At 40.6% G+C, this 19967-nt stretch overlaps 1 protein-coding gene across 2 annotated transcripts; it reads right to left on the bottom strand.

Moving 5' to 3' along the window:
• Nucleotides 1-805: 805 nt before the first annotated feature.
• Nucleotides 806-19883, bottom strand: LOC114052563 (zinc finger protein 260-like). 2 transcript variants are annotated; one of them, XM_027875226.1, is made up of 5 exons: nucleotides 18984-19883; nucleotides 18120-18205; nucleotides 15912-16038; nucleotides 15176-15268; nucleotides 806-3429 (listed from the first exon to the last, which is right to left on the bottom strand). In XM_027875226.1, exons 1-5 carry the CDS (start codon nucleotides 19015-19017, stop codon nucleotides 1655-1657), a joined length of 2115 nt encoding a protein of 704 aa, XP_027731027.1. In that variant the 5' UTR covers nucleotides 19018-19883; the 3' UTR covers nucleotides 806-1654. The 2 variants fall into 2 exon arrangements, with proteins under 2 accessions (XP_027731027.1, XP_027731028.1); XM_027875227.1 differs by lacking the exon at nucleotides 806-3429 and adding an exon at nucleotides 13582-13812.
• Nucleotides 19884-19967: the final 84 nt, after the last annotated feature.

Consider the following 19967-nt stretch of genomic DNA (forward strand, 5'->3'; position numbering starts at 1 on the left):
ATGAGAGGCCCACCTCGGGGAGGGAGTCAGGGGAAGGTAAGCAGTAAAGTCAAATACAAGATAGAACAGACCAACTCCGCAGTAACATTTGGTATGGCAGACTAGTGTTAGGATCTCTTCCAAGAATAAGACCCCAATGTCCACAAACAAGGAAACATTCCATTCCACATCTACAGCATTCATACTTGCCGGCCCAATCTTTGGGGTCCATCAACACTGAGGATGATGGTACCTTTCTATATGGAAGTACTCCAAATGTGTTGGTTTTTGATATTTCATTGAGTCATCTACACTGGCCATGTACTCTCCTGCTAAACCAATTTTTTCCACCTGGAATAGCATTCTCTGGGCAAGACCTCAAGAACCTATAATCCACTTTGCCTCGGTACACTTGTCCTGGGGGTGAGCTATCCTAATTGTTAAGTGAATACAAACTCCACTGGCCTTCTTTATCTAGTTGGCCCCAGATCACGATATGCTTACCATCTTATTCAACCACTCACCCTATCTATTTTGACATGCCAAACAGGGCAACAAGCTATCTCCTGCATATGAGTTTTCTTCAGAGAATAAAGTTTTCCCTCTGCTCAAATCTTTCCCCACATTTATTATATTCTAAGAGTTTCTTTTAGTATAAATTTCCCAATGATACCCTCTGGCTGACAGATTTCTTAGTTTCCATTTAGGTTTCTTTTAATTATGAACTCAAACATCAAAAACAGAAGAAAAATATACAAAGGAAAAAGAATTTACATGAATATGTAAGCTATTATGTACACTTTAAATGAATATTAACTTTAACAGGATAGTAACAAATCTATCCTTGTCAGAATTCATTATGTATAATTCTGTGTAGTTTGTTTTAGAAACTTTTATTTTTTTATATCAGTATCAACCCATGCCCTCCCCCGCAACATTTCTCATGCAAGGTAAAAGCTCTCTGTTGTAATAAATATGATTAAGTAAAATAAATTAACACTAGTCATGTCTGAAAACTTCTGAATCTTTACTCCAGGAGTCAGCAAATTTTGGCCTTTGGAAGGCCCACCACCTGCTTCTGCACAGGTCCAGATAAGAATGGTTAATACATTTAAAAACACAATAAAACTTTATAATATAAAAACTATTCTCGAGTTTCAGGCCATAACAAAATAGGCGGTATGCCGTGCTGGGCCCAAACCCCTGCAGTAGGTCCATCATTTCTCTGCTAAGCAGTGGGAAGAATGTTTCAATATTTCTCTTCTATAGTGATGATTGATCATTACATCGATTTCTGAAGTTGTTAAAGGTAATTTTCCTTCACATTTTAATAGCTGTTATATAAATTGTTCTCCTGGTACTAAAGTATTCCCTACATTCAAAGGATTTCTCTTTATAGTATGTCCTTTGATATCTGCCTAAAAAGACTTTCACTCCAGCTAAAAAAGCCTTTCCCATATTAATTTTTCAACAGTGAATTCTGATATACAGTGTATCTACTCTCAATGACATCTTCCCCACATTTATTACAAAAGGTTCTCTGATACCTAATTAGGTTTGCCCTCCACCTGAATCCTTTGCTACATTCATCACATTCAATGGGTTTCTTTCCAGTGTGAGTTCTCTGGTGACTTTTAAGAATGTTATCACTGAAGGCCTTCACTTATGTCTATATTTAAATGGTCTCACTCTTGTATGAATGAATTCTCTGATGGCTTTTGAGAACATTACTTGAACTGAAGGCTCTCCCACATTCATTGCATTCAAAAGGTTTCTCTCCTGTATGAGTTCTCTGATGGCTTTTGAGACCATTACTTGAACTGAAGGCCCTCTTACATTCATTGCATTCAAAAGGTTTCTCACCAGTATGAATTCTCTGATGGCTTTTGAGAACATTACTTGAACTGAAGGCTTTCCCACATTCATTACATTCAAATGGTTTCTCTCCAGTATGAGTTCTCTGATGCCTTTTGAGCCCTTGGCTCTCACTGAAGGTTTTCCCACATATATTACACAGAAAGGGTTTTAGTCCAGTATGAATTCTCTCATGGGCAATAAGTTGTTCTCTCCGGCTGAAGACTTTCCCACATTCATTACATTCAAAAGGTTTCTCTCCAGTATGAGTTCTTTGATGTCTATTAATGGATGCCCTCTCACTGAAGGTTTTCCCACATTCATTACATTCAAAGGGCTTCAATCCAGTATGAATTTTCTGATGTCTAATAAGGCTTCCCTTTCGGCTAAAGCCTTTCCCACATTCATTGCATTCGAAGGGTCTTTCTCCAGTACGAGTTCTATGATGGGTGATGTGTATACTCTCACTGAAACTTTTCCCACATTCATTACATTCAAAAGGTTTCACTCCCGTATGAATTCTCTGATGTCTAATAAGATTCTCCTTCCGACTAAAGCATTTCCCACATTCGTCACAAACAAAAGGTTTCTCTCCAGTATGAGTTCTCTGATGTATAACAAGGCTTGACTTCCACTGAAAGCCTATCCCACATGCATTACATTCAAAAGGTTTCACTCTAGAATGTGTTTTCTGATGGCTTTTGAGAACATTTCTGTCACTGAAGGCATTCCCACATACATTACATTCAAAAGGTTTAACTGCTGTGTGAGTTTTCTGATGAATTTTGAGAACACTTTTCAAACTAAAGGCTTTTCCACATTCATTACATTCAAAGGGTTTTTCTCCAGTATGAGTTCTCTGATGTCTATTAAAGGACCCTCTCTGACAGAAGGCTCTCCCACATTCATTACACTGAAAGGGTTTCTCTCCAGTATGTGTCCTCTTATGCATAATAAGATGCCCTTTCCAACTGAAAGCCTTCCCACATTCATTACATTCAAATGGTTTCTCCCCAGTATGAGTTCTCTGATGGCCTTTGAGTACCTGGCTCTCTCTGAAGGCTTTCCCACATACATTGCACAGAAAGGGTTTCACTCCAGTATGAGTTCTCTCATGAGTAATGAGTTGTTCCCTCCTGCTGAAGACTTTCCCACATTCATTACATTCAAAGGGTTTCTCTCCAGTATGAGTTCTTTGATGTCTAGTAACAGATGCTCTCTCACTGAAAGTTTTTCCACATTCATTACATTCAAAGGGTTTTACTCCAGTATGAGTTCTCTGATGTCTAATGAGGTTTGACCTCCAGCTGAAGCCTATCCCACATTCATCACATTCAAAGGATTTTTTTCTAGTCTCAATTTTCTTCTTTTTAATCAAGCTTCCTCTATTGATAAAGGTTTTTGCATAGTTATTACACTCGAGTTTCTCTCCAATATGAATTTTCTGATGTCCAATAACATTTGATCTTCTTCCAAATGGTTTTCCACATTCGTTGTGTTCGTGTAACTTTTCTCCAGCGTGTATTTTATAAAATTTAATTAGATCTGAGTGGTAACTGAAGTGCTTCTTCAACTTGTACTTAGAAAGGTTCTTACCTAAGGAGAATGCATTACAGGTAAGTAGGTCTGAAAACACCCTGAAACTCTTTCCAAGTGTCTTATATTTTTAGAGACTTTTCTCCATAGTCCCTCTCCATAAAGGAACAAAGACTGACTGGAGGAGTAAACTTTTCCCCAAGGTATGACACTGAGGTACACTCACTCACTAAAAATAGTTCTCTGAGACACTGTTCCTTGTTAGCTTGCCTCTCCTGGCCAACCCTCTGTTTCTCTAAATCAAGGTCACACTCCACAGCTTCCGTCTCTGTTGACGGCCAAGAACCAGCCTGTGTTAGTCTCATCTTGGCTGATGCTCTTGTGAAATGTCCTGCATCAGACTTGGTTCTCTGGTGTCATACCTGGCCTCCTGCCTAAGAGAATCTGAAAGATAATTTTTAAAAGTTACTAGCAATTATTACCTGTGATGAGAGAAAGGAATCTTTAGTGCAAGTTCTAGTTTCTAACTATTCCAACAAGGAGAATAAGGTTATCATTGGGGTCCGGTAGAACCAATATTGTTTAGGGGAATTGAAAACAAAGACAAATGAAGGGATAGCAGAGCATCTACCCGACCTGGATGCGATGAATCATATTCCTTGGAATTGAAGACATTTCTAGGTGTCATTAAAAACAACACTCAATGACACATAGAATTGTCTTCTGTATGATAGAATAGTGAAAAACAACACAGTAAAGGGGGGGAAATAACTCCAAAAATAAACGAACTGAAAAACAAAGAGTATAGGCAGACAACTATGATGGATCAGGAAGAATGAGTAAAGTTAGAAAACTTCAGAATTACTGATCTTTCCCCACAGCAAGAACAAAGAAATGTAACCAATACATTTCAGAAAATTTTTTCATTCCCCAAAATAGTTAGCAGATGAAACAAATTTGTTGAATAACATGAGTAAACACCTGATTTAATTAACGCAGGTAAATTCTTGTCAGTCATTAATAACAGAATGACAAAATGATTTTAAGTCTTCCATGAATCACAAAATCAGAATTTGAGAGTTGGAAGGGATCTCAGTGGTCATCCCGTCCAACTCTTACCTGAAAGAAAACCCCACTATAACCTACTCTATAAGTGCTTATTCACACTCTCTGCTAGATCCCTGAGGAGGTACAAGGTGAAATTGATGCCTTTCAAGGTGGCCCATTCGCCTTTTAGACAGTTCTCATTGTTAGGAAGTCTTTCCCAAATCTGCCTGTTTAAAACTTCCACCCCCTGCTCTCTGGCTTTACACAGAACAAATCTAATTACTCTTCCATCACATGGCAGCCCTTCAAATATGAGAGGCAACCATTATGTCTCCCACAAGTCTTCTCTTGACTAGGCTAAACATGTCCCTCTCCTTCAAATGATCCCCACATAACATAGTCTCCACACCTTTCACTACCTGGTTCCTCTCCTCTGAAAGCTCTCCACCTTGGCCTTAAGCCATGGTGCCAAGTAAACACAACACTCCAGATGCATGCCACCAAGGCCCAAGTATGGTGACTCTACCATCTCCTTACTCCTGGATACCAAGCCCTCTTAACATAGTCCAAGATGACATTGGTTATTTGGGCTCCTGCGTTACACTGCTAGCTCATACTGAGCTTCTAATCCCCTTAAAACATCAGATTTCTTTCAGAACTATATATCAATATTTTCCTCTCTTTATATCCATGAAAGAGACTGCTCTGTGTACACACATGTAAGACTTTACATTATTGCCATTACATTTTATCCAAACAGTTTCAGCCCCATGCTTGTATCCTTCAGAACTTGACTCTGACACCCCCTGTATTAACTATCTCTCCCCACTCTGTGTCATCTTCAGTTTAAAGAGCACATAATACATGCCTACAACCAAGCCTTTGATAAAAACATTAAACAGCACAGATTCTAGCATACTTCACTAGAAAACTCCTACCACATAACATTGAACCATTAACAACTACTCTTTGAATCTGGCCATTTGACCAGTTCATTATCTAATCCATATCTCGAGATCTTCTCCACAAAAATAGTATGAAATCCTTCATCAAAAGCTTTGCTAAAATCCAGGTAAACTATATTCACCACATACTCCTAAAGTAAGAGAGTTTAGTAATCCTTTAGAAAAAGAAATAGGATTAGTTTGGCATGACTTTTTTTTTAAATTTTTGTTTTTTTGTTTTAAGGCAATTGGGGTTAAAGGGTCACACAGCTAGTAAGGGTCAAGTGTTTGGTCTGAGGCTGGATTTGAACTTAGGTCCTCCTAACTTCAGGGCTGGTGCTCTAGCCATTGTGCCACCTAGTTGCCCCTAGCGTGACATGTTTTTGATTAAGCCATGATACACTGGCTCTTTTTCAATTACTCCTTCCACAACTGTATATTCACCAACTATCTGTTTAATCATCCAATTCTAGAAATTTTCCTAGAAATTAAAGCCAAGTTCATTGGCCTACAGTTTGAAGGCTATTCTCTTTTTTGACAAACTGTGACATCTGTCTTTCTCCAATCCTGTACTACGTTCTCCTGTTTTCCACAATCTTTCAAATACCACTGAGAGTGGCACAGCAACCATATCTGCCTTTTTTTTCCAGACCTGAGGATGTGATGCATCTGGAACAAGAGACCTGAATTTATCACAGGCAGCTAAGTGCTCTCTTACTTTCTCCTTCCTTATATTCAGTATTATCTCCCTGTTAGTCATTTTTCTTCTTTAATTTTTGGTGTAAAGATCATTCTCTCTTGTAGAAAAAATAATAATAAACACTGAACAGCTCTATTTCTCTGTGGTCTGTTATCATCCATCTGTCATCCCTTTATGGATCCTCTTTTTTCTCCTAACAGAAGAAAGGCATGACATATAATATCAATTTAATTTACACAACACTTTCTGTGAAAAAAAAAAAGAGAGAGAGAGTGTAGGGTCCCTCTGGACAACTCTGTCAACATCTGCCAGCACTGAAAAATACGGTATTCAACAAAGCCAATACAGTTCACCAAGCCCAATTGGTGTATTTACTTAATCATCAGCTAGTTGAAGAAACGATGTGTAGTGACAACCTAAGGCTCAAGGACCACCCAGGAGAACATGTAGGACAAAAAAACTTGGACACCATGATGAAGAAAACAATAGAAAAGAGCTACCCAGAACTTCTGAACATAGAAAATTAAATTACAATAGAAAGAATTCACAGATTGCCTCCAGAAAAAAACCTAAGGCTGAAAACTGAAAGACACATAGGAGCTAATTTAACAGTTTAATGTGGAAACACGCTGTGCAAGCCATTAGGAGAAGACCTTCAAATACAAAGGAAAGGACAATCGAACAATGCAAGCATCCACTAGAAGAAGTAGGAGGAGTTGGAATAGTGTATTCCGAAGAGCACTAGATACCTGGCAAGTCTGAGCCTAACCACATAGCACAAAAGATGGATGTTCAATAATATGGAAGAGTTTTAAAGATTTTTAGGAAGAAAACCAAAACTGAAGAGATTATTTGCTCCTTCAACATGCAAAACAACAGAAATGCAGGAGAAGCGAATACATGCAGACAACAACAGCATCAGAATGAAAGAGAAAGACCATTAGGAGACTTCTTTCTAAATAAATACAAGGAGACAGGGATGAAGGTGGAAAGGGGCACAAAAAAAATGAAATTTTAAAAACTAATGAACAGGACTAGCTGAAGTGGAGGAAAGGACAGGGGAATGGCCTGAGAAGAAAAAAGAGAGGGAAGAATTCTATAACCAGATAAAAGCAGGAGAGAAAAAGGAACCAACAAACTGGAGGCTGCTGTTCTTGGTAAGTAATTGCTTCCTTACACTATAAAAGGAAAAGGATAACAAAGGAGAACAGGGGATCAGAGGTGAAGGGAAAAGCGCCAATGGGAACAGGGCCACCTTAAAAAAATAATAAAGTGAAATAACTGAAGGAATGTGATACTGTTTACAGCAGAAGAAAACTCTTAACTTAAGAAACCCACAATTTTAAAGACTGAAGAAAACATGACTCTAACTCTTATAACTTAAGATGCGAATGGATTAATTAATCCAATAAAGAGAAAAAGATTGACAGATTGGATAAGAAAACAAAACTTATAATCTGTTGCTTATAAGGAATACATGTAAAAAACAAAGACATACACAAAATAAAACTGAGGGAATGGAAAAAATTTTACTATGCATCAAGTAAGTCCAAAAAAGCAGGAGCTGCCATTATGCTATCAGGCAAAGCAAAAACAAACATTCAAAAAATAAAAAGGGATAAACTAGGAAATTATATCGTGCTGAAAGGAATCACAGACAACAAAAACATCAGTAATAAACTTACATGCACCAAATGTCTTGCCATCCAAATTCATAAAGAAAATATTATTAGCGCTTCAAGAAGAAATAGACAGTAACACAACAGAGACAGAAAGCTTCAATCTCTACAAAAATCTAACAGAAAACATGGAAACAAATAAATTTCTGGAAAAACTGTAGTTAAAAGATTTGTAGCATCTTCTAATTGGGATAGCAAAAGAATGTACATTTTTCTCTTTACCATATGGAAATTTTTACCAAAACTTACCATGCATTAGGGCACAGAGATATTGCAAATGAATGTAAAAAGGCAAAAAGAATTAATACATCCTTTACAGACCATAATGTAATAAAAATAGAAATTGGTCAGGGACCATAAACAAAAGATGCAGACCCAAATGAAGACTTAACAATGAATTCTTAAATAATGAGTGGGTTAAACAAGAAATCATAGAAATAATTAATAACGACATGAAAGAAAATGATAATGATAAAACAACATATGAAAATTTCTGGGATGTGGTTAACGTGGTCCTCGGGGGGAAATCTTATTCTTACAATCATACATTTACACAATAGAGAAGATTGATGAACTGAATATGCATTTTAAAAACAGAAAATCAACAAATAAATCTAAAATAAACACAAAAGAGAAGTTATTAAAAACTAGAGAAGAAACCAATAAATTGGAAACAAAAACCCCATAGAAATGACAATTAAACTAAAACCTGGTTCTTTGAAAAAAATTAATAAAATTGATAAGCCCTTAGCCATACTGATTAAAAAGAAAGCACAAATCAAATCAATAAAATAGCAAATAAGCAAGACGAAATCCAGCAAAACTAGAAGGAAAAAAAGAATAATCAGACTATATTACGCACAGTTATATGCTAATGAAACCAAGAACACAGAAGAAAGAGAGGAATATCTTTAAAAACATCAATTACTCAAAACTATCTGAAGACTAGATAGGGATTTTAAATAACCTGATCTCAAAAAAGGAAATAGATCTAGCTGTAAAGGAACTACAAAAGAAAAACTCCTAATCCTGATGAATTCATAGGAGAATTCTATTAAACTTTTAAAGGACAGTACCCATAATTCACAAATTATTCTCAAAAACTGAGAAAGAACCCTACCAAAATCCTTTTATGAGATAAATATAGTCCTAATATCTAAACCAGGGAAAGACAAAATACACAAAGAAAACAATATGCCAACATAATAAAAATGACTACCACCAAAATTAACTTACACTTTTAACACTACACCAATCAAATTATCAAGAGGATTTTTTCCAGAACTTGATAAATAACATACTTGAAAAAACAAAAGATTTAGATAATCAAGGGAAATGATGAAAAGACATAAGAATGAAGGAGGGAAAGCACTTCCAGACTCCAAACTATTTTAAAGCAGCAGTCATCAAAAAAATCTGGTACTGGTTAAAGAATAGAAGGATAGATTAATGAATGGAACAGATTAGTCAAGGGAAATTCAGAAGCAATAGAACTTAACACAGCATTTGATAAAACGATAAACATAAACTACCTAGGGGAAAACTTCCTATCTGCTAAAAACTGCTGGGGAAGCTAGAAAGTAGTGTGGCAGAAATTAGACTTAGACCAACACCTTATCCACACTCCACAATATATTCTATATGGATACATCACCTTAATATTAAAGATTATACTACAAAAAAATTAAAAAGAGAAGCAGATCACAAACTTCTCACAGCTATGGATGGAAGATGTATTCTCACAAACAAGATACAGAGGCAATTACAAAAGATAAAACAGATAACTTTGATTACTTGAAAGTGAAAAGCTTCTATATAGACAATATGAATGCATCTAGGATAGGAAAGGAAGTGGTCAAATTGGAAAACATCCTTGTATCAAATTTCTTTGGTAAGGGTTTGGTGCGCTCTCTCTCTCCCTCCCTCCCTCCTTCCCTCCCTCTGTCTCTCTCTCTCCCTCCCTCTCTATGTCTCTCTCTGACTCCATACTACACACACACACACACACACACACACACACACACACACACACACAATTAATAAATGTATATAAGACTAGCAGCCATTCCCCAATAGATGAATGCTCACAGGATCTGAACAAAAAGTTCTCAAAAGAAGAATCGTGAAGTATTCACAATTACATAAAAAATGCTCCAAATCACCAATAAGAGAAATGCGAATCAAAACAACCCCAAAGTTTCATCTCACACTCTGCAAACTGGCAAAAATGAGAAAAAATAGCAACAGTCATACTGGAGGGGGTTTGGGAAGATAGGGATGCTAATACATTCTTGGTGGAGCTGTGAAATGGTACAACCATTTTGGAAAGCAATTCAGAACTATGCAAATAAACCAAGATGTCCATACTCTTTGAAACAGAGACTCCATTACTGGGCTTATTCACATAGGAAGCCATCAATAAGAAAAAAAGTCCTCACAGACTCCAAAATCTTTATAGCAGCACTCTGTGACAGCTAAGAATTGGAAACAAAGTAGATGCCCATCAATTGGGGAACAGCTAAACAAATTGTGGTACATGAATGTAATGGAATATTACTGTACTATAAGAAACAATGTGTGTGATGACTACTATGAAACATGGAAAGATTTACATGAACTGATGCAAAGTAAAGTCAGTACAGCCAAGAAAACAATATACACAGTGACTACAATGATGTAAATGGAAAGAATGAAGACGTACCAAAACATCAAAAACACAAGAAGCAAAATCATAAAGATCAAACAGGACTCAAATGAAGACATGGGAACACACCCCCAACCTAGCCCTTTGTGGAGGTAGGAAGTCCACAGGGGTCACACATGGCACAGGTTTTTGGATTCCTCAATGTATTGGTCAGTTGTGCTCTTTTTTTTTCTCTAGAATATACTATTTGTCTTACAGGATGTCTCTTGAGGAGGGAGAGATGGGATACTACGGTGATGTAAGAAATAGGAAATATCAGTAAAAACTCAATTTAAAAAACACTGAGAGGAGTTACTCTGGAATTTACAATTAGTCAGGTAATGCTTATCATAAAGCTGAGCCAGAATTTTTACCCCTGACAAGCTAATCATCTGGAAGACTGCTAAATTCCACACTGTAAGGAAAGCCTTAGCTGGTTACATGATTTTCCTTACAAATAAAATGGCAGTATTGGAACCAATAGAAAGGAAATTAAAAACTCTTATAACAAAATTGATAGGGAATTGTGAGTTATGGTTTTGGGAGTATTTTAACCCAAAAAGTAAGGAGAATTTAAGGTGGCTTTCTGGGTACCCATGAGAAGCATATGTAAAGAATGTGTTAGTTATAATTTGCAACTCTGGGGAAGCAGAATATTCTTATCTATTCAACAAAATGAAGCATTATTGAAGGAATAGGTTTGATTATATAAAAATATAGAGTTTTTCCAAAGAAAAAGCAGTATTTCCAAATGAGAAAGAAAAGAAACAGACTGGGAAAATATATTCTTAATAGATTTCTTAGAAAAAATGAAATCCTGACAGAAATGGAGGCAGCATGGCACAGGGGAAAGAACAATGCCTCAAGAGTCATGGGAACTGAGTTCAAATCCTCCATCTCTCAACACCTATGTCGACCTGGATAAATCATTTGATTTCCTGCACCTATTTCCTCAACCGTAAAATGAAGGAACTGAACTAGATGTCCTCTGAGGTAGCTTCAAGCTCTGGAGCTTTGATCCTATGAATGAGAAATTCCATTTGGGTTTATTTCTTTTAAATGAATTTTTATTTATATGTGTTTTTACATCACCTACATTTCCCACCATGCCCTTCCCTCCTCATCCTCCCAAAGAAACATTCTGCATAATAAGGAATTTTTAAAGAGAAAGAAAAACAAACAAAAAGCTAACCAAGATTTCTAAAAAGTCTGAAGTTATGTGAAGTATTCCACACCCACGACTCTCAACGACAACGAAGGATCTCTTTCTTTCAAGCCAAGCCGGGGCATTATAATTTTGCAGCATTCCGTTTTGATTGTTTTATTATCCTTTCCATTTATAGGGTTGCAGTTGTGTGTTTTTTTTTTTCCTGGTTCTGATTGCTTCATTTTGGATCAATTCAAACCAGTCTTTCCAAGAGTCTGTCTTTATCGTATTTCTTTTTTCTCACAGAACAGTAACGGTCGGTTACATTCACGTACCACAATTTGTTTGGCCATTTCTCCAATTAGTGGGCATCTACTTTGTTCCTGATTTTCTGCTGGACTCCTCTCTCATTCCCAACATGCAACGCCTTGTGATTCTCCCTTTCCAGCACCTACGTAATACGCTCCCTTCTCTCCTCTGACACGGCCCCCACCCTGATATAAGTCTTCACCACCTCACACCTGGATTGCTGCAGGAGCTGCTGGTGGGTCTGCTGCCACAAGGCTCTCCCCACTTGAGTCCTTCCTCTGCTTGGCCATCAGAGTCTTTCTAAAGCATAGGTGTGACCGTGTCAATCCCTTCCCCATTCAGTAAAGTCCATCGGCTCCCCATGACCAGTAGGATCAAATCTAAATCCATCTTTTAAAGCCCTTTATGGTGCGGCTCCTTCCATCGTCTTCAGTCTTCTTATATTTACTCCCCTCCATGAACTCCACAACGCTTTGACACTGGCCTCTTGGCTGTTCCTCACAAAAATGCTCCATCTTCCAACTCCAGGCATTTTCACGGGCTGTCCCTCCTGCCTGGAATTCTCTCTCTCTTTATCTCTGCCTCCTGGTTTCTCATAAGTCTCAGCTAAAATCCCAACTTCTGCAAGAAGTCTTTTACAGTTTCCCTTAATACTTCTGCCTTGACTCTTAATTATCTCCAATGTATTCTTCATATATTTTGTTTGTACATAATTCTCTGCACATTGTCTTCTTCATTAGAGCGTGAGCTCCCCAAGGGCAGGGGCTTACTACAAAGTCCGGCACACAGAAATGCACCTAATAAATGTAATAACAGTAACGTGGCCCGATCAATGCTGGCTGACTTACTGTCACAAAGCGATGCTAGGAGAGAATTACCAACCCGGTACTTTACATGTGATTTTACTCTGTAAGTGATCCTAGTCTGAAACCATATTCTGTATTCCACGTAATAGCCCTAGAGCCTCCTCTGCCTCTGAACGGAGAAGCTCACGGGCGCCAGAGCTCAGCCGCGTCTCTCTCTGAAGTTAGATCCCAAGGCTTCAGCTTTCCCACAACGGCCGTTAGTGGAAGAAGAACTGTTCTCGATCCTCTCATAAACCATCATCTCAGCGTGCGCCGCAGGGTTTGTGGACTAACTGACCCTCTCCCAGCTTTAGCAATTAAAAAGATGGTTCGGTCTTCTCCTCTAGTCACCTGGGTCCTTATCAGCAACCTCAGGACCCACAACATTTACAAAAGCTTTCCTTACAGACAGAAGGCAGTGGTCTTCACTCCACGTGGGGGCTATGCCCACTTTCTTCAATATAACCAATCATGATTCCCTAACCCCCTGATGTTATCATTCCCATAATCAATGGCATGATCTCTGTTCTGTGCTTATAAAAATGACTTGCACCTTCAATTCAAGGTCTTTGGCATAAAAGGAGGCAAGCCCTGACCTCTTCATTGTAAACATGGCTCCCTGTTAATAAACTGTTATCTTGCTTGGAGAATTGCCTCAGTTTACCTTTTTGTTAAGTTTCATACTACAGCTACAAGAACACTCCAGGCGTCTAAAGTCAGGAAGACCTGATTTCCAATCTGACCTCAGCAAGTCACCTAAGCTGTTTGCCTCAGTTTCAATTGTAAAAATGGGAAAATAATTGTACCTACTTCCCTAGAGTGGTTGTGAGGATCAAGTAAGATCATATTTGTAAAGCCCTTAGCCCAGTGCCTGGCACACAGAAGGTGCTTAATAAATGCTTCCTTCCTTCAGCCCATGTCTAGCCAAGGTGACATGCAGAAGCCTGAGGGAACCAAAGGAGGGGGTCAAGCCATAAAAGCCAGGGCCAGGGCAGAGCCCCTAGTCCTCCAGTCAGACCAGAAATGCTGCAAGGGCACCAGGGACTTCTGTTCCACGTAACAAGGAGCAGGGACACCAGGATGCTCCCACTGCGGACATGAGAATAGAAGGCGACGTCAGGAAAACAGTGATAAGTCTGTGATGCGCGGGGGAGGCTTTGAGCCCTCCCAGCCTGCTGAGCTGAGCTGAGCTAGCCTGAAGGACCTCAAAGGACACAGCAGCCAGAACCAGAACGTCTCCTGGGTCAGAGAGGGAGTCACAAGTGCAGAGAGCCCAGGGGTGATGCGGTTCTAGTCTCATGGTCTTCAGATAATGAAGAAAAAGGACTACACAAGAAGGCAGACCATCCTCTCTCACTGATCAGAGTGCAACAGGCTCCCCACCCAGGCTCTGCTGAAATACAGTGAGGAATTGATTAGCCTGCTTTGAGCCTATCTGTGGTCATCAGGCAATCTACTATCCTGTCAGATCCTCTTTCTTCCTTCTGCCCCATGGCATGTTAGCCTTCTGCTACTGCTCCAATTCTTTTACGTCGTTTTCCTGTCTAATATTCCACTATACGCACAAACCATCACAGGCTCACCCCTTCCTCAATCAAAGAACACCAAATCTGTTTCTTGGATTTTACTTTCACAACTGATGCCGCTGGTAATACTTTCATTAAAATGAGTTTTTTCTCTTCTTTACCTACCTTTATGCCTTTAATTTCTCTTCATGTCTTACTGCTATTGCTAGGATTTCTAAGACTGGGTCACAACAATAGTGTGGAAAGAAGGCATGCTGGCTTCACTCCTATACCTGCTGGGAAAGCACCTGCTATTTCCCTACTATTTCCCCACTACACATAACACCAGCTTTGGGTTTAGATATTTTTAAATCTTATGTTAAAAGATCCCTCTTATACTTTGGCAAATGTTTTTTTCTGAATCTAAGAGAAAAATAACGTAGTTTGGATATTTTTGTTTTTAATATCATTAAGTATGTTAATTATTCATGTAAATAGTTGTGCTGAACTGGTTTTTTATCTTCTTTTATTCTCTGGAAAGGGAAGAGAAGTGATATGCAGAGAAATGTAGACGGCATCAAAACAAAAGCTATTGACAAAATTTATTTCTAAAAAATAAAGTTAATCTACATTTTAAAGTAACTGAAAATAATGGAAATTTGTAGTTTGAGATATTACTTATCACTCTTCCTTGTGTATAAGGAATCTTTTTTGCTGATGGTTATTAAACTGAAAATTATTTTAAACAACACAAAAGAAGGAGCATATCTTATTCACTGAGACAGGAAAGGAGAGAGAGACAGATTTGGGGACAGTGAAAAGTGAAGTTCATACTTTGCAGCCCAAGGTCTCCCCACAAAGCCCTGGAGGTAAGCTCCCTGGGCACCAGGGATTAGAGGAAATACTGTTTGCAACGACTCCCCTTTACCTGTTTTGAGCTCACTCACCTGTACGAGAGCCTCTGGAAACTTCTCCTTCTGGCATCCATTGTACTTTTCTCTCTAATAGGGAGATCACATCCAGTTTGGAAACAGGAAGCCCTAGGAACCGGGTAGAAATGGGAGAGGGCTGAAGACAGAAAGTTATCTAACACTTCACTGCTAGTCCTAGAAAGAGGGATAGCCAAAGAAGCACATAGCTGGTGCCAAGGACCTCTGAAACAAGTGGATAGGCCAGGGCCAGCCTGGGGAGGGTTAGGAATGGTAACCAGAAAATTTTACATTTGAGCCTAGGGGCCAAAAGGAATCCTTTAACGCCCACATCAGGGGAGGTAGTCAGGCCTGGGACCTATTCATTAAGTCCCTGTTACGTGGAAGAAACTGAACTTCAGAACACAAGGTTCAGCCAAGAGGTGTTTGCTGCTGGCCTCACCTGGACAGGAGAGAGATCAAGGCTTCTGGGAGAAAGAAGCCTTCCCACTGCTCAGGGACATCAGCCTGCGTGTCAGCAGAACAGGGACAGCACAAAGGACCCACGGGTTGCTATCAGCTCCAAGCAAAGACTTTCACTTGAAAACTTCCCTCAGTGGGCCATGAGGGACCTAGGACTTACCACAGGTGACTGGTAATCTTAAATTCTCTTATGTAAGAAGCCAAAACTCAGCTCACCTTTTCAGATGTACCCCACAGTCTGCAGGACCCTGTGGCCAGACTCTGAGTCCCAGGAGACCAACGGGGTGCTTACCAAGGGAGACCAGGTTCTCATAGTTCTCCATCATCACGTCCCTGTACAGGGCCCTCTGGGCAGGCTCCAGGTAACGCCACTCCTCCCAGGTGAAGTTCACGGCCACATCCTTGAACGTTACTGATTCCTGAACCAAACACATCCCTGCTTGTCAAGGACCACTCCCCTCAAAGGCCTTGAGACACAGGAAGCTGAAGGGCGTCAAGGCAGAAGTTTTCATAGCACTGAGAGTTGGAATATTTCGTGTCAAATATTTCTTAAATAACAACTTCCTCTAGGCTTCTCCTTGTTCCACTCAGTGGCATGTACAGTTTTACACGAGTGCTCAAGTTCACCCTTTCCACAGGTGAACCCCAAGAAAATCATGCACTTTTCTCCCAATGCCCAAAACCTCACGAGAAAAATCAGCAAACACCTGACAGATACATCACACTGACATTAGCACACTCCAAATATGAACTTAGAGTTGGCTACATGTGCCCATTACTGATCAACTTATTGGAGGCTTATTCACTCAGGACGTGGCACCCCACAAGTGGCCCGTCAGGCAAGGAGCACTCTCCACTGCCCGCCATGAATGGCGCTCTACTCCTTCTCAGAGGTCACTGATTCCTCTGTACTTTGGAGACCTGGAATAAAATCAGTCCTGTCCCCCACCTTCCACTCCCACCCCTGCGTAATCATAACATTTATTGTGGTTTCCCTCCATAGGCACAGAACTCTGTTACATTCCAAAGGAATATACCTGCTGTCTTTCTGATGACAGTTTTCTCTCCAAGCAAGATGATAAACCAGCCTCTGGTACCTTTACAGAAACCCCTCCCCATCCCCACCAAGGGTCTAACCAACAAGGCTTTCTCTGGGCCTCTTACCATGTCAGGGCACAAACACAGCCTGACGGGTGGGCAGCCCACCTTTTCTGTAGTTCTGCCTACTTGATCGGTCCCCTTCCTCTTCTTTTTCTGAGGGAGACTTATCGACTTTTTTATTTGGGGCTTAGAGTGCCAAGCACTATGCTAAGCACTTTACAATTATTACTTTCTCCTCTGTTTATGATGTTACCTGTATTGTCTCAGTAACATCTATTGAGATCTCAGAACTGGGCATCTTGGTCTACACCTAATTTCTTGCGTACCATTCTCCCGTTTTCCAAAGAGTAAGACTTTCCCCAAGTAGCTTGGGTCTTTGTGTTGATCAAACACCAGGCCAATAGGTTCACTGTTTACCTGTTCCCCTGATCAAGCTCTCTATTTTCTAACTGGTACCAAGTTGTTTTGAGAATTATTGCTTTATAATGGTTTGGGATCTGGTATGGCTAGGCACTTTTATTCCCACTTTTTGCCTTATTTCCTTTGAGAGCCTTGACCCATTTTGCCTCCATATGAATTTCATTATCATTTTTCCTAATTCTTTGGTAGTTTGATTGGTATGGCATTGAATAAGTAAATTCATTTAGATAATAATGTCATTTTTATTACATTGACTTGTTGAGCCCATCGTCACACAGCTAGTAAGTGCCTGAGGCTGGATTTGAATTCGGGTTTTCCTGACTCCAGGCCCGCCACTCTATCCATCGCACCACCTAACTGTCCTCACTCCTGAAATACGGGACCACAAATTGAACGCTATCCTCCAAAAGTAGTGCCATGATGAGGTGCTGGGACACTTTCTTTCACCTCCTCCTGCACAGCCCTCTCTCCCCGACTTTCTAGTTTGCTCCCACCCAATCTGTCTCCACAGGCCTCTTCAGGTACTGTATTACTTTCTTAAGTCTTTTATATGCATATCCATCTTTATCTTTGCATCACCACTGCCTCGAACTGCGGGAGTTTAATAAATGTTTGCTGATTTGAACTTTTTAATTGACACAACAATCTTAATTAATGCCCCCATGCAGATGCTTAACGTCCATCATTCATTCACAGGTGCTACAATCACACCTACGCATCCTTATCAGAGTATGTACAGCCTATCTAAAATTTGTCCACTTACATCTCATGGAGATAGCTGAGCTCTAACGACAGATAAACTTTGCCTAATTGATGAGAAAAGCCTCAGGTTTCTGCAAAGAAGAATTCAAGCCAAGCTCCTTAGAAGGGATTTGGGTGAACTGATACCACTGAAAATAATGCCTGACTGACAAGGGAAAGAACTGTCTACATGCTAAGAAAAGAACTGCTTCTCAGGAGGGAGTGTAAATGAACTCACCTGAAGCCTGGCTGGGAGGAATCCAGAAGACATTCCGTGCTCAGTCCTCCTGTCTGGGGGAAAGGCAAAGCCTTGGAGAGGCTGAGCTGGATAAGACAAAAGAAGTCACCCAACCTGGCTTGCAGTCCCTAAATGAATCCCCCACTAGCCCCTCTCACCCCCTCCCCCAAACCCTTCTGCACTGCCAACTTCATGCTCTACACCAGAGGTGTCAACGCGGCCTGCTGTTCCACAGCCTGGGTCAGACCAGATTAAAATGCAACAGGGAAATATGTAATACATAAAAATACAATGAAACATAGAAAATGTTAACATGTAGTTTTCTAAGTCAACATGCACCTGCAGGGACCGTTATGGACAGTTCAGAGGCCCTGCTCCCGGCTCCAGGTCACCCTTTTGATGATCTCCTGCTCTCCTCTTCCTGAGCTGCCAAGGGCAGCCACAGAAACTTGCTTTTAGACGAAGGTCCTTGGAGCATTTTCTAGACCACTGTCGAGGAGGCATGGTGAATGGACGAGCTAGGAGTCTGGCTTTCTCTCACTTCTCTAGAGGCAGAGACTCCAGCTCTGGACTAAGTGTCCTGGAGATCCATCTTACCCTCATCAGAGTCCCCATTATCCCACCATTTCATTCTGGAGTGGCAAAGAGACACTTAATATAGGTTTGCTGACTGGCTGACTAAATGTACAAGAGTAGCCTCTGGGAATCGCTGGAGAAACAAGGCTGGTCACCACGTGTAGTAAGTGGGAGAGGGAAGAGGGGAGAGAAAGGGAAAGAAGAGTTGGGGTATCTGCTGTAACTGCTCATCGCTCCCCACCAGGGTCACTCCCTCACAGACCCGGTCTGCTATGTCAAGACACTCACCTCTCTCCCCAAGCAGGAGGGTCAAGTCCTCCATGGTGCTGGCCTGGCTGAGTCCTCCCTGCCAGGCAGGACGGGCAGGAGTCCTTTGCTGCCCCCCAGGCACTGCGAGGGGCTGATCCTCGCGGAAGGTGCTGTCTCAGGCTGTGCACTCAGACCTCGGGTAGGCGCATCTCCTGGTGGGATTCCTCTTCATGTAGGAAAGGCTCCACCCCCTTCACTTCACAGTCCAGCTGGGGCCTGGGGGCTCAAAAGCAAGATCACTCTACCTGGGATCTTCCACCTGGGGCTCGGGCACCCGCCGTCACCTGAGAATTGAGGCTCTGGAGGCAGCAGGAGGGGCCAAGAAATCAGAGTCTCACCAGTCACTCAGGACCTCTGGAGACAGTCGCAGACCCTGGATGTAAACACGGGCCAGTGATGAGTTTCACTCATTCGTGTAACACTGAAGGAAAACCCACTCTGTCACACACTGGAGGGTCCGTGAGGAGGAGGAACATTGGGCGATACAGCTTTTTTCCCACAGCCATACGCTGTCCACTAACGCTCAGAGGTGTTGAGGTCACCTCCCCTCTGCACATGCAAACCTACCAACAGGCCTACGTGGTAATCTTCATTAGTGGGTGGGCCCACACACCCTGAATGGGTTAAAACTTAACTAAACTCACTTTTTAAAAATGTTAATGATTAAACTTTACTTTAAAAATATAAACTTTCCAAAAAGCCACTTTTATTCAGACTCTTTCCCTTACCAAATGTAATACTAGCCTCAATGGCTTCTTCCACAGACTGTGGATACTACTACCAGCTCGGTAGCACAGTGGATGAGGCACCCTGCCTGGAGTCATGAAAACCTGAGTTCAAATTCAGCCTCAGACATTTATTATCTGCATGACCCTGGGCAAATCATTTGACCTCTATCTGCCTCAGTTTCCTCATCTCAGGATCATTGTGAACATTAAATGAGATAAAAATTACCAAGCTCTC

Source organism: Vombatus ursinus, unplaced genomic scaffold, assembly GCF_900497805.2.
Source record: "Vombatus ursinus unplaced genomic scaffold, bare-nosed wombat genome assembly UNPS02014808.1, whole genome shotgun sequence".
Lineage (NCBI taxonomy): Eukaryota > Metazoa > Chordata > Mammalia > Diprotodontia > Vombatidae > Vombatus > Vombatus ursinus.

What these genes read in the sequence shown, in the direction of transcription:
- LOC114052563 (XM_027875226.1), bottom strand. Translation starts at nt 19,017, where the DNA reads ATGGAGGACTTGACCCTCCTGCTTGGGGAGAGAG. An exon ending in CCTCCTGCTTGGGGAGAGAG is followed by an intron (nt 18,206 to 18,983) that starts GTGAGTGTCTTG and finishes TGTCTTATCCAG; the next exon opens with CTCAGCCTCTCCAAGGCTTT. An exon ending in TGAGAACCTGGTCTCCCTTG is followed by an intron (nt 15,269 to 15,911) that starts GTAAGCACCCCG and finishes CCCGGTTCCTAG; the next exon opens with GGCTTCCTGTTTCCAAACTG.